This window comes from Aquarana catesbeiana, linkage group LG03 (genome assembly GCF_042186555.1).
Source record: "Aquarana catesbeiana isolate 2022-GZ linkage group LG03, ASM4218655v1, whole genome shotgun sequence".
NCBI lineage: Eukaryota > Metazoa > Chordata > Amphibia > Anura > Ranidae > Aquarana > Aquarana catesbeiana.
In genome coordinates this window covers 604699862-604714686 of record NC_133326.1, presented here as the reverse complement: position 1 = coordinate 604714686, position 14825 = coordinate 604699862, and the positions used below count along the sequence as shown (strand labels likewise).

The following is a 14825-nucleotide window of genomic DNA, read 5'->3' as shown; positions in this document are numbered from 1 at the left end:
TCTCTGTGCTGCCTCTCTGATTAATGCCCTCCTTGCCCGTGAGTTTTGGTGTGCGGCCGTCTCTTAGCAGGTTTGCTGTTGTGTCATGTTCTTTCAATTTGGTTATGATAGATTTGATGGTGCGCCTAGGGGTCATCAAAGATTTGAATAAAAATATATATATCTATATAATCTAACCCTCACTTGTACTTTTATTTCAAGTGCTTATATAGGGACGTCAATTTACGCAGCACTTTTACATATAATATTATTATTTTTATTAAACAGGATTTATATAGCGCTAACAGTTTGTGCAGCGCTTTACAACATGAGGGCAGACAGTACACTTACAATACAAATCAATACAGGAGGAATCAGAGGGCCCTGCTCGTTAGAGCTTACAATCTAGAGGGGAGGGTCAAGTGGAAACAAAAGGTAATAAGTGTGATAGATGAGCTGATGGAGAAAATAAAAAAAAAAACAGTTGTTAGGTGTGGGTAGGGTAGGCTTCTCTGAGAAGGGTTTTCAGGGATCGTCTAAAACAGGGGTCTTCAAACTGCGGCCCTCCAGTTGTTCAGGAACTTCAATTCCCATCATGCCTAGTCATGTCTGTGAATGTCAGTTTTACAATACCTCATGGGAAGTGTAGTTCTGCAACAGCTGGAGGGCCGTAGTTTGAGGATCCCTGGTCTAAAAGCTAATAGAGTAGGAGATAAGCAAACAGATTGGGGTAAGGCAAACCATAGGATTGGAGAGGCTTTGGAAAAGTCCTGGAGACGCGCATAGGAGGAAGTGATGAGGGAGATAGAGAGCAGAAGTTCTTGAGAGGAACTAAGAGAACCAGTAGGTTGGTATTTAAAGCCTAGGCTAGGGATTTAGCTGGATGTACACTTGATGTGACTGTACATATACATTGTACATTCACATCAGTCCCTACCCTCAAGGAGCTTACAACCTAAGGTCCCTAACACACATTCATACATATACTAGGGCCAATTTAGACAAGATCTGATAAACCTACTAGCATATCTTTAGAGTGTGGGAGGAAACCGGAGTACCCAGAGGAAACCCACGCAAGCACAGGGATTACATGCAAACTCCAGGCAGATGGTATCATGGTCGGGATTTGAACCAGTGACCCTTTTTGCTGCTAGGTGAAAGTGCTACCCACTACACCACTGTGCTGCTTCTCAACAACATTGTCCCTTACTTATTTGGAGAGTTCCTTGGTCTTCATGGCAGTGTTTGGTTAGTCATCATAAATAGTGACATAACAAAATCAACAAAATGATCATTGTAACACACTAAAAACAGCGCTAGTGTTGAACTAAACGGATAATGTGGCCAACTACACATGCAAAAAAAGTCCTTGGAGAGAGAAGAGCAGTAAGCACAATGGTTCAGATAGTGTTCATAAGTGATCAAAGTAGAGAAGTTCAGCGTGCACCTTCCACCGATCCATCCACTTCCACCCTGTGAGAACACACTCCCCTTGGGGGTTAAACTCACCAAAGCCTAATAATTATAAGCATCCAAGAAAGGAGAAATCCAAGCCACCAGCCACTGTCAGCAACCCTCCAGAGGAATCCAAGATGGTCAGGTCTCATAAATCACCAGACTTTGACACATGTACCGCCAAGGATCATACCACAACCAAACATCAATACACAGTGAGCTCACTGTGTATTGATGTTTGGTTGTGGTATGGATTCCTCTGGAGGGTTGCTGACAGTGGCTGGTGGCTTGGATTTCTCCTTTCTTGGATGCTTATAATTATTAGGCTTTGGTGAGTTTAACCCCCTGAGGGGAGTGTGTTCTCACAGGGTGGAAGTGGATGGATCGGTGGAAGGTGCACGCTGAACTTCTCTACTTTGATCACTTATGAACACTATCTGAACCATTGTGCTTACTGCTCTTCTCTCTCTAAGGACTTTTTTTGCATGTGTAGTTGGCCACATTATCCGTTTAGTTCAACACTAGCGCCGTTTTTAGTGTGTTACAATGATCATTTTGTTTTTTGTTATGTCACTATTTATGATGATTTCCCTGTAATTTTAAACGGCTGCTTCTCTGTTTAGTCATATATGAGACTTTTTGTCACTTTTTAACAAATTAGTGTCATTTTTATATATTTATTTTGTTCCCTCTTTTTTTTATTTATTCATTACTGCTTTGGAACTGCCAGGACCCTTGGCGCTGAGTGGTGTATTTTTGGGCCTGTAAATACACCTTTTCATACAGTGTTTGGTTAGTGGTGCCTCTTGCTTAGGTGTTGCAGCCTCTGGGGCCTTTCAAAAAGGTGTGTGTGTATATGTAAAGACAGATCATGTGACACTTAGATTGCACACAGGTGGACATCATTTCACTAACTATGTGACTTCTGAAGGTAATTGGTTGCACCAAAGCTTTCTATGGGCTTCATAACAAAGGGGGTGAATACATAAGCACATGCCAATTATCAGTTTTTTTATTTCTGAAAATTAGTTTTATGTATATATTTTTCTAATTTTACTTCACCAACTTAGACTATTGTGTTCTGATCCATCACATATAATTCAGATCAATGTTTTTTTTAAACTAAAGGCTATAATGTAACAAAATAGGTAAAAAGCCAAAGGGGGGCGAATACTTTTGCAAGGCACTGTATGTATGTACGTACATGCAGACCTACATACATTTCCTATTTTTTTCCTTTTTAAAAAAAACAAAAAAAAAACTTTGTATAGACTTGAAGTAGTAGAGGTGCACCAAAATGAAAATTTTAAAACTGAAAATGACAGTTTAATTTAAAAAAATTTATATAATTTTTTTGCCATTTTAATAAATATGAATTTGTCCTCCCATTAGCGCAAGAAAAATGCAACCCTATAAATCTTATGTATGGTCTTCACACTGGTCCATTGTGGTCTTGCTTGCTGCATCTTTGGTCAGTTAAAAAAAAAAAAACCCCACCTCCCTGTTGAAATGCATTTAAAATGCAGCAAGAACTCATCAAGAACGCACCCCTGTTACGACCTATGAAAAACATGCGATGAGTGTTTTCGGCATCTTTTCCTCTGTTGGCAAAATGCCAATAACGTATTTTCGGCAGCCAAAATTACTCTACAGAGTAGTAGTTCTGCCATTTTATATATTTTTTGAAAAACCTTTCTCTTAGGAGCTAATAAATGGGAATCCCTTTTTAATTGTCCGTTCTCATTATTCCCTGATCTCTTTAAGAATAATCAGCATATTACGTGGGTGTCTCCGACATGACCAGGGGCCGAGCTGTAGCTCTGGTTTGTCACCGAATTTGGCAATTTTTTTTTTTATCCCGACAACCCCCCCCCCCCCCCCTTTAAAGTTGATGAGATTTTGTGGTGGTGCTGTTGGGAGGTTCCAACGCCCTCCTAGCTTACTCAGAAATTTGCCTTTTCTCTGCTGCCTCTAGTTTATCTGAGGACAGTGTGACACCTGTCACCTCCCTCTTCTCATTGCTCATGTTTTACCCTCTGCTCTCAGCTGTATGCTTTTCTCCCACCCACTGCGCAGCTTTTTCCGTTCCCACCTCTGCTCATTTCCTTCCTGTCCCCTGTCTGCATTCCTCGTCCTGGGCCCCCCTCTTCCTGAGCACGCCCTGTACTGACACCCACAACTCTTTAGAGGGGGTGTGCTGTGTACCCCACAAATGCCAATCATCTCCTACATACAGTTCAGTGTGCTTCCCTCCATGGTCACCTCTTTTATTAATATATATGTGTGTATATATAGAATTTTTAATATGTTTGTATATTAATCCATATATGTGTTCGTCTCTTAGTGACCAGTTTGCTAGGTACCAGATCTCGGAGGGGAGTATGTGTGTGTGTGTTTGTGTGTGTGTGTGTGTGTGTGTGTATGTATATATGTATATATATATATATATATTATAGCTCTCTCTCCCAAATAACGAGGTCATATTTATTTATTCCCCCCCTTAAATCTGATACTACTGTTGTATGTTGCTGGCAGCGGGAAGGTTAATCAAGGGGTGTCTGTGTAACTAGTGCCAGATGCAGGCATTGTGCCAGCTTCCACGTCCTGTGTACAGAATGCATGGTCATGTGACCAGAGGGAAGGCCGGGGGCAGATGAGCGGAACATTAACCTTTGCAGGAGGAAAGTGCACTGCAGCGTGTATTCTGCATGCTGCATAATTATAAAGGGAAAGCTATGAGTCATGCAGGGTGATTTAAAGGTGCCGTGACAAGCCTCTGGGGAAGTAAGCATCACGGAGAGATGTTACAAGTAATCTATCTCTATCTCTGCAGCCAGTGACGAGAGCCACCTGCAAATGAATTCCATGAACCCCATGAAACCATCACACCCTGGCACAGGACACAGGTGAGATGCCCGTGTTTTATAGTCTGTCATTTAGTCATTGTGCTCTTGCATGCCCCATGTTCTTCTATATATTCAGGTCATGTATTTGTGCATGCAATGGCTATTCTTTGTGTTCATGTCAAATCAAATGATTTTTTTTTCCTGCCAGTAGATTGCATTTTATAATGTATATGTTCCTACAAAGCTAGTTAGAAAAGCTTTCCTAATCTCTGTAGAGATCTGCAAGCTATTATCATGCAAAGTAAATCTGGCAGGAATGAAGGCTTGCAGCAGGGAAAGAAAAGCTGCTCCCATATCAGACAGTTGTATTGATTTGATATTTGCAGTTTCAGTGTGTCTTGTAGCTAAACATTCTCCGTGTGAATTGTGCGCACACCAATAACTCCCGCCTCTGCCCTAAACAGTGATGGTTCATTTGCATACGAGTCTGTTCCCTGGCAACAAAACACCAATCAAGCTCCTGGATCGCTCTCCGTGGTAACCACTGTCTGGGGTTTGAGCAACACGTCGCAGAGCCAGGTAACATGATGTCACTAAAGGTGGAGCCCGCTGGGCTGCTCAGCCTTAACCCCTCCCCTGTTCAAGACTTCTCCTTTGCTTAACCCTTTCTCTGTCAGATGAAATTCTGTCTTCAGTGCTTCTTTTACTGTGAGCTGTGCTTGAACTGTGGATGTCATTTGTGTGCCCCTTTTTATGATTTGCTGATCTGTCTTTCTTTTGTCAGCAGGTTCTTGGAAATCCTATGGTGCCCAGTGGAGGCCCCACAGGGGGCGGAGTCATGCCAGGCCTGCCTGGCAGTGGAGGAGGAATGGGGAGCCCCCAATTTATTGGCCAGCAAGCATTTTCTGAAGGGGCTGCTGGAAAGGGTTATCTTCAACAGAGCATGTACGGACGTGGAGGCTATCCAGGGGGATCAGCCTACCCAAACAGGTAATTTTAACCACTTGCTTACTGGGCACTTAAATCCCCCTCCTGTCCAGACCAATTTTTAGCTTTTAGTGCTGTCGCACTTTGAATGACAATTGTGCGGTCATACAACACTGTACCCAAATGAAATTTTTATCATTTTTTTTTTTTTTTTTTTTCACCACAAATAGAGCTTTCTTTTGGTGGTATTTGATCACCCCTGCAGTTTTTTCTTTTTGTTAAAAAAAAAAAATGTAAAAAACTGAATTTAAAAAAAAAAAAAAAAAATTTTATATATATATTTTGTTATAGGGTATATTTTGCCTACAGGTGGGCACTGTTAGGTGGCACTTGTGGGCACTGTTAGGTGGCACTGATGGGGCAGATGTGCCTCTTCCACTTCGGGACCGATGTCCCTCACATCTGAGCCGGTGATCGGCTTTTTTTTTCTACTCACGCTATCAGCGTGAGTGGAAAAAACGATTACCGATCTTTTGTTTACATCATGTGATCAGCTGTCATTGGCTGACAGATGATCACATGGTAAGGGGCCTGGACCGGCCCCTTACTTGGATCGGTGATCACCCGAGTCTCAGTGACTCGGTGATCACGGCGTGCACCCTGCAGGGCGTGTGCACAGCGGAGGCCGTCATGTGAAGGCCTCCCAGGAATTCAGGCCCGCGCTTTTGCCGTCATTCGGCCATAGCGCGGATGTGAAGTGGTTAAAGTGTGAATATAATTTAAAACTCATGGTTTGTAAAGGGATAGTAAGCACAGAAATAACCACTTGGGTGCTTTGCAATTGCTGTGCACATTACATAGCAATAGGACATCACTAGTGTGTGTTACATTTTATATAGGGCAATGTAAAAACACATAGGGGCCATAATGTTCAGTAACATCTGGTTACACTGGAGGCAGCCATTTTTCAGCTGGGCCAGCATACTTACAAATTCAGTCTATGGACGTTCTTGGCATACAGAGTGGAATGCACATTAGCTGGGTGTATGGCTGTGTACCTGGGCACCAGCGTTGCTTTGTGCATACTGGCTCAACTTTTGATAGGTTATGTTAAATACAATATCACACCACTGAAAATCTCTAAATGAACATCCTGTTTGTCATGTAAGTACATACAAAAAGTGCACTGGGCGTTGCACTGCAGAGGAATGGTGTAGATCAGTAGTTCTCAATCCTGTCCTCAAGTACCCCCAACAGGCCATGTTTTGGGAATTTCTCTTAGATAAAATAGCTGTCCAAAATACCAAGCCATAGACTCTGATGTAAAGCACCTGTGCCAGATAAAGGAAAACTAGCAAACATGTCCTGTCGTGGGTACATGAGGACAGGGTTGAGAACAACTGGTGTAGAGAACAATCAGTCAGAATCTTATAAAAAATATATATACTCAAAGCTTAGGCCGGCCATACACGGTTCAAATCTTGGCAGAGTACAACCAGCCGGATTCTCTTGCGATTATCGCTGTCTTCTCCCGGTGGGGACGGCTTCCCCTGCCAGGAGAAGACAATGGCTCATCAGGAGGGATTCCTGCATCAGCATGGTCTGTGTTGAAGGGGGAATAAAGCAAATTTCTCCCCTGCAACTCGTGGTTGCAGGAAAAAAATTAGTTCCGTGTATGGCCGGCCTTAGTTGAACAAGCTGAAGTTAGAAGCCGATTGGCTACCAAGCACAGCTGCACCAGCTTTTCCATGCTCCAGTTTTAGGAAATCAATTCCTATGTGTCTAATCTTGAATTAGAATTGGGGCCCAGTCAACTTTTTGAATTGCAATAACGTGTAGTGAAACCTGCCTTTTTACCTCAACGTGTTGTGTGCATTTTTTTAGGGTGTTATGATTCACTGCCAGCCCTTTCAAAATAAATGATTTGTTGCTTTGATGCGTGTGAATTAACATAATGCATAGCCAATAACGATTACAATCATTGGAGTCTGCAGAGTATGCTGAGTCAAAGCCTATGGCCTATGTAGATGGTTTGCAAAGAGATAAGCTCACCAGGGCATTACTAAGCAGGTCTGCATATTAATTAAACATGGCTTGTTCTAAACCGTGGGCTCCAAACTTTCTAAACCAAGGGCCAGTTTATTGTCCTTCAGACTTTAGGGGGCAGAACTGTGACCAGTGAGGGTAGAAATATCTTGGGTTTGATGGTCAGTGAGATTAAAAAAATGACATGGTGCCTGTGCCAAGTAGGTGAAATAGTGCCCCCATCATTGGTGTCAACGGGAGGAATTGTACCCTGTCGTTGGTGAAAGCGAGAGGGCTAGTACCCCTTCCTTGGTGTCATTATTAGAAGTTATTATGCCCTCATCAGTGGTATCAGTGGAAGGAAAAGTGAACCGAGGGCCAGTTAAGGGCAAACCGAGCCACATTCAACCCGTGGGCCGCGGTTTGGAGACCACTGTTCTAAACAGTTGGTTCTTTTCAGAACATCTTTTTCGAGAAAAGTAATTTTCAATTCCTGCAGCAAAAGTCATTAATGTTGCAGCTCCACTCTTTTGCCTGAAATCTGAGTTAATACTGAATTGCCAAATGGTAGTGTTTTGAATCATCATTTTATTATGGGAAGGTGAATTGAGTGTCTTGTAAGGATATTTGGCAGTGTTTACTATTACTCCCAAGAGCAGGCAGGATACAGATTGGAGGGATGGAGACTGTGCAATGAAAGACTGTCACCTTCATGGAGCACAGCAAGGGCAGGTGGGTAACAAGAGTCTACAAACATTTGTGCTCATAAGTTTACATACCCTGTGCAGATATTGATTTCTTGGCCATTTTTCTGAGAATATGAATGGGCACACAAAAACATTTATTTCACCTGTGGTTAGTGTTTGGCTATAGCCATTTTATTATCAATCAACTGTGTTTACTCTTTTTAAATCATAATGGGAACAGAAACTACCCAAATGACCCTGATCAAAAGTTTACATAACCCAGTTCTCAGTACCGTGTATTGCCCCCTTTAACATCGATGACAGCTTGAAGTCTTTTGTGGTATTTGTGGCTGAGGCTCTTTATCTTCTCAGATGGTAAAGCTGCCTGTTTCTCTTGGCAAAAAGCCTCCAGTTCCTGTAAATTCTTGGGCTGTCTTGCATGAACTGCATGTTTGAGATCTCCCCAGAGTGGCTCAATGATATTGAGGTCAGGAGACTGAGATGGCCACTCCAGAACCTTCACTTTATTCTGCTATAGCCAAAGACCTGTCGACTTGGCCTTGTGTTTTGGATCATTGTCATGTTGGAATGTCCAAGTACATCCCCATTCGCAGCTTCCTGGCTGATGAATGCAAATGTTCCTCCAGTATTTTTTGGTAACATACTGCATTCATCTTGCCATCAATTTTGACCAAGTTTCCTGTGTCTTTGTAGCTCACACATCTCCAAAACATCAGCGATCCACCTTCATGTTTCACAGTAAGAACGGTGTACCTTTCATCATAGGCCTTGTTGACTCCTCCCCAAATGTAGCATTTATGGTTGTGGCCAAAAAGCTCCATTTTGGTCTCATCACTTCAAATGACTTTGTGCTGGAAGGTTTGAGGCTTGTCTCTGTGCTGTTTGGCGTATTATAAGCGGAATACTTTGTGGCATTTCATAGTAATTGCTTTCTTCTGGCGACTCCACCATGCAGCCCATCTTTCTTCAAGTGTCTCCTTATTGAGCATCTTGAAACAGCCACACCACATGTTTTCAGAGAGTCCTGTATTTCACCTGAAGTTATGTGTGGGTTTTTCTTTACATCCAAATTTTCTAGCAGTTGTGGCTGAAATATTAGTTGGTCTACCTGACCGTGGTTTGGTTTCAACAGAAACCCTCATTTTCCACTTCTTGATTAGAGTTTGAACACTGCTGATTGGCATTCTCAATTCCTTGGATATCTTTTTATATCCCTTTTTCTGTTTTTATACAGTTCAACTACCTTTTCCTGCAGATCCTTTGACAATTCTTTGTGTCAACTTGTGTGCATGTTATCGGGCCAAAATCCCCTGGGTAAGTAATCTTTTGATCAGGGCCATTTGGTTGGTTTCTGTTGCCATTATGATTTAAAAAGTAAACAAGTTTGATAATGAATGGCTTCAGCCAAACACTAAGCACGAGTGAAAAATGTTTTGGTGTCATTCATATTCTCTGAAAAATGGTCAAGAAATCATAAATGCTGTCAGAGTATGTAAACTTATGAGCACAACTGTATAATTGACCTATAAAACAGTTCCTGCATATGGGTTTCAACTGTGTATGATTTCTGACTGGAGTTGTGCTTTTAATTGATGTGGGGGTGTTCTGGTGCAGTAACCTTAACTTTTTTTGTCTGTCTTTATTACCAGTTATCCTGGAGGACCTACATCTGCTGGTGGGCTAGGCATGCCTCAGCACACAGGTCGTGGTCCTACCGACTTTACACAAGCGGCTGCTGCAGCAGCAGTGGCAGCAGCTACTGCAACGGCAACTGCAACAGCAACTGTAGCTGCACTGCAGGAAAAGCAGAGCCAAGAACTAAACCAATACGGAGGGGTGAGTGGTGTATGGCCCCTGAGAATTTTCCCACCTGTTCTTGTATAGTCAATCCTTGCATTCTTTTGCCTTTTCTGTTCATGTTTTCAGAAATGTAATTTTGGTGTTTTTATGTGCAGGTGGGGCCTTCTCATAATTATGGTGGGCAGTTCATGTCTCATTCTGGACCCCGTGGACCCTCCATGCAGGGTGGAATGAATTCTGCAGGCATGGGATCAGTTATGAGTGCTGCCGGCATGGCTCAAATGGGCATGAATGCTTCAAGAGCTCCAGGCATGAACCCTATGTACACCGGGCAAAGGATACCACCTAATGGTTACACTGGGCAGCTACAAGGCCAACCAATGCCTAGGCAGACAGTGAAGAGAACATATTCCAGTGAGGTGAGTCCAGAGACTGAACTTTATGCCATTGTTTTGACTTCAGAACGTTTTATAATTAAAAAACCCACTTCACCTGTCTCTCTATTAAGCATAGACTTGCTTTGTTGCATTACGATGTTTGATGTGATAGTATTATCACTATGGTGGTAAATGACGCTGTTTTCAAGAGTCAAAGTGTTGCATGAAGTTGAGGGTTATAAGCAGCAGGAATGGGGGACAAAAAATAATCCCACTGCAGGTCTGTATTGCAGCAATACAATCATGAGATGGGGGGGAAAAAATAAATCTGACCTACCATGACCACATCTTGTCATCTGTTGGGACTACACTGAATTTTAAATCTATTTACTATTGAAAGACTTTACTGCCTGTTGACAGTTTATCTCATTAGAATCACATTCTTGCTCATTCTGCGATATGTTGCAAATGCAGTTATTGCCAACAAATGGTTAGATCTCTGATTAGTAGTGAAGAGATTTAATAGCTTGTGTGGTCATCTTAGATCATTTCTTTTGTTGCCCAAATGATTCATTATTAGCAACTGCGGTTAATGTGTTAAAGAGAAATCGTATTAAGTAGTAAAAGCAAGAAGGTAAAAGTGTGTAAGCCCAACTATGTTTTCTCTTTTTCTTGGTCTGCTAGTTATGTTATTGGTTCGATATGTGAAAAAAAAAAATATTGATCCTGCGACGAATTCAGTGTTGTCCTCAGTCTTCTCTCAAACAGTGTTTATCAGGAGGTTTAGGGCAACAAAACACATGTTATGAGGTGAGAATTGAGTTTGATATGTTCTCCTCCAGTCCTAACCCACTTCCTGTACTAGGACAATGCTGTCCAGTTGTCATCCTTGTCCAGTTCTTTTCTGCAGGGCAAGAAAACATTCACCCCCTTCCTCCTATAATTGTAAGGGGGAGGTGTTGTGTAGTCCAGCAGAGAGGAGCTCAGGAAGGGCTGATAACATTGCTTGGGATTTTAGTACAGCAACAACACTACTTTTTCAGCTCACTACAGGAGCTTACTAGATTTCTTGCAGGATGAACATAGTTTATGTACTTGAAGACTTTTTTTTGTAGTTATGTGGCTAACAGCCAGAGTAAAAGGTATGGTTGTAAGCAAACAAAATCCACTTAGGATTTAATAAATGATTCTGTTTGTTACGTTTTGCTCCATTTCACTTCTATGTTAGATTACTGTTGTGTTTTTGTTTTGCTCTTTATACAGGGTTATGCACCTCAGCAGTACATACAAGGGGGCCAGTATCCACAGCATGCAGCCCAGTATGCCCCTTCTGCCCCTCAACAGTCTGCCCCATCACCTTCCTACCCTGGGCACCGTGTACAGCAGAACATGACGCAGTACATGTCCCAGGCGGGTCCTGGGGGACATTTTTACAAGGTAGGTTACTTCTATGTAGCTTTATCTGTTTATGTTCCTATGTTATACATCTGTCCTTGTGGCCCACTACTGTCTTGTTTTCAACTCTCATTTATTGGGCTCAGACTTGCAGGGTATATGTCATGCCTTTATGAAGCTGGGCACATTAAACGTTTTAGGCCTCCTAAAGTTTATACCTCTTCACAAAGATAATATGCATTCAGTTTTTAGGAAGTTACATTGCAGACCGATCTCCTATCTTAAATTATTTGATTTAATTGTAGGTTTTATTTATACCTAAAAGTACAATAAAGCAGCGGTACTACAGCCAAAATATATAACCTGGAACATATATGGCCGACTGTAGATAAGTGTAGTATTTAAGCCCAAAACCGTAACATATTGCAGCTTACCAAGTATTAGATGCGATGTCTGCATTTGTTTTTCTTTTTTAGTTTTTCCCCGCTTCACCTGGTGATCAACCTCCAGCTCACACTTTTTAGGAAGTCAGTTTGAGCAACAGTTTTGTTTTTGTGTTTTTTTTTTTTTTTTTGTTTTGTTTTGGCATAAAAGGTTTTGCATAAAAGCTGACCATTGTAAGCACCCCCTGTCCATGGTAAATGGTTTGTCTCAACCCTCTAACTGCTACATCTGCAAGTGAGCTTGTTCTGCTGAAAAACAAAAAATGATTGGCCAGATCACCAGGTGAAAATAAAGGAGAAAGCCTAAAAAAACTAATGCAGCCACTTCATCTAAGAATTGATGAGCTGCAATAGAATATATGTTTACTTTTGAGTTTAATACCACTTTAAACATTGATTGCTTTGTACACACAAGGATCCAGCACACTATACTGGAACCAGCTGAATGGTTAAAAGGATGCTGCAACACCCCTGATCGGTCAAGGTGTATACCATGGATATGTAATCCACAAACCGCTCAGCTTGTTTCTAAATGCAAAGCTTTTTCTTTATTGCATGATCACAAGGAAAAGAACGACAGTGTTTAAGAACTCACAGGAATACTTTGAACATGCCCGATGAAGGGTTCTAATTAATTTGGTGGGATCGTGACCGCACACCCTTCCTTTGCATACCTTTTTCCCATGTGGTGGTGGGCACACCTACCTAGCAAGTGGATAGGTATAGTACAATGGACTCCAATGAGGGGAAAAAAAGGGGCGTCACATGCTTCCTAGTTGACTTTTGTACTTCGTTGAAATTCTTAATAAAAAGTAATGGAAACAAAAAAAAAGGGGGGGGGGCATCCAAGAGACGCAGGGACTTTGATATAGGTTTAAACAAGGTAGTGAAAGGGCAAGAAACATTTTAAGAGCCCACTGGCCAGGAATCCTAATCTAGCAATCTGCTTCCCTGCACAGATTCAAACTGGAAAGCCTTCTTTTGAGTCCACTCAAGGTTCTCATTTTTAACTGAAGCCCTGATGAAGGGGGAGTTCCTTTGACCCCCAAGACACATTGGCTGTCTTTTAATACAACATCAATAAATTAATTTGGACTCTTCATAGCAGGGCTGGAAAGGGGGAGTGTCCTCAAGTCTAACTGTAATAAAATACAACTACGTTGTCCTGTATCTTCTAGCAACTATCCCAGGGATGCCATCTGGCCACCCAGCATAGATATGCTTTCCTGCTTTGCGTGGTCAGTCTGAAACGTTAACCAAGGGGAACTAACAGGATTGCCAGCAATCTAGAAAATAAACTTTGTGTTACGTTTACTATGAGCTATACAAATAACTCAACAACACAAAAGGAATCTTTTTTGGGGGGGTAAAATATACTTTGTAAACTGCTGGATACTTTGTCAGAAACTATTAGTCATTTTGATTGGTCTATGGTTCTTGGACTGGCTAGTGTATTCTACACAAATATGGCCACCCTACCTTATTTAAAGCAACCCTGTAAGTATAGAAATATGGTTGCTGACTTGTATTCAAAGGTGTAGGCTCCCAGGCTTTCTTTCTGTTACTGGGTTTAGTCCAGAACACCATAGGTCAGTGATGGTGAACCTTGGCACCCCAGATGTTTTGGAACTACATTTCCCATGATGCTCATGCACTCTGCAGTATAGTTGAACATCATGGAAAATGTAGTTCCAAAACATCTGGGGTGCCAAGGTTTGCCATCACTGCCCTAGGTAATGTACCAGGTTCAGAATCGGAATCTTTAAACTGAAAATGGCACCCAGTTTGGGTCAATTGAGGCATGCAACGATCTCATGTCTTTTTCAGCATCTGGCAGCTGCTGGTCACTTAATCCAGCCATAGACGGATGGAAATATTGGTCGGTTCAGCAGGGACCAGCAAATTTCCATCCATCTTTGGCTGTTCCCACTCAACAGAAGTCGATCTGGTGATCAGCTTCTATGAAACTGGAATGTTGAAAAACTTTTGGTGATCAGCGGCTGCAGTGCTGATCTGTGTATTCTGATAGTGCAGAGTTCCTGCTGTCGGAATACAATGACATAGTGGGGAGGATTTCTCAAACCACCTCACTTTTGTGTGAATGGAGAATCCGTTTATTTGGCTCAACAAAAGGTTAATCTATGGGCAACCAGTAGCTGTAGATAAATGATTGATAAATATGTGTGTGTGTGTGTGTGTGTGTGTGGTGTGTATTTTTATCATGTTATAGTTTTTTCATTACATCTGTGTGCTAGCAAAAGCAACTGTGTCTGGAATTTAACCTGGTCTACTGTTGATAGGCTGTACATTTGTCAGTGTGGTTCTCCTCAAGGACACACCTAGGTGTGTATAAAGGGAAAGTCTTCTATGGAAGAAAATGTACTGTAGAAGTGTGTGAGAAATTATCTCTATCTGTAACTTTTATTTTCTTCTGTGGAATGTGTAGCTGTAACTTTTTTTTTTTTTTTTTTTTTTTTTTTTTTTTTTTTTTGAACTCTGGAACATATTCTGGTATCTGCATGGCAGCCAGAGACCTGAGATAATCATTATCCAATATCTCCAATTTTGCCTTTAGGTCTGTGGCCACCATTGGCTGGGAAATCTCAGGGAAATATTGTCCATTTTGGAAAATTAAAAATCCTCTACTGTCCTCCCCCCAGGAAAAACTGCATGGGTTCCTTTCCTTTCATAATATGTAAAAAAAAAAAAAAACACACTTGGTAATTCAAGTGTTTGTTTATGCATCTAATTTTGACAAAACTGTTTCACCACATTGAGAGATTTCAACAAACTGGAGCAGGCAGAACCTGGAGCAGCTGTTCATGAGAACCCATCCGCTTCTATTTTCTGTGTGTTCAGTTTAAAGTGTAG

General features: G+C 41.7%; 1 protein-coding gene across 6 annotated transcripts in view; it reads left to right on the top strand.

Moving 5' to 3' along the window:
• ZMIZ2 (zinc finger MIZ-type containing 2) overlaps nucleotides 1-14825 on the top strand; it is a 72710-nt gene that overhangs the window by 42290 nt on the left and 15595 nt on the right. For 4 of the 6 annotated variants that reach the window (XM_073622172.1, XM_073622171.1, XM_073622170.1 and 1 more), the window contains 6 exons: nucleotides 4268-4340; nucleotides 4745-4859; nucleotides 5065-5270; nucleotides 9589-9775; nucleotides 9895-10158; nucleotides 11380-11553. In XM_073622172.1, coding sequence (XP_073478273.1) covers nucleotides 4291-4340; nucleotides 4745-4859; nucleotides 5065-5270; nucleotides 9589-9775; nucleotides 9895-10158; nucleotides 11380-11553 — 996 coding nt within the window. In that variant the 5' untranslated portion in view covers nucleotides 4268-4290. The remainder of the gene's footprint in view (nucleotides 1-4267; nucleotides 4341-4744; nucleotides 4860-5064; nucleotides 5271-9588; nucleotides 9776-9894; nucleotides 10159-11379; nucleotides 11554-14825) is intronic. The other 2 variants (XM_073622173.1, XM_073622176.1) reach the window with 1 other exon arrangement.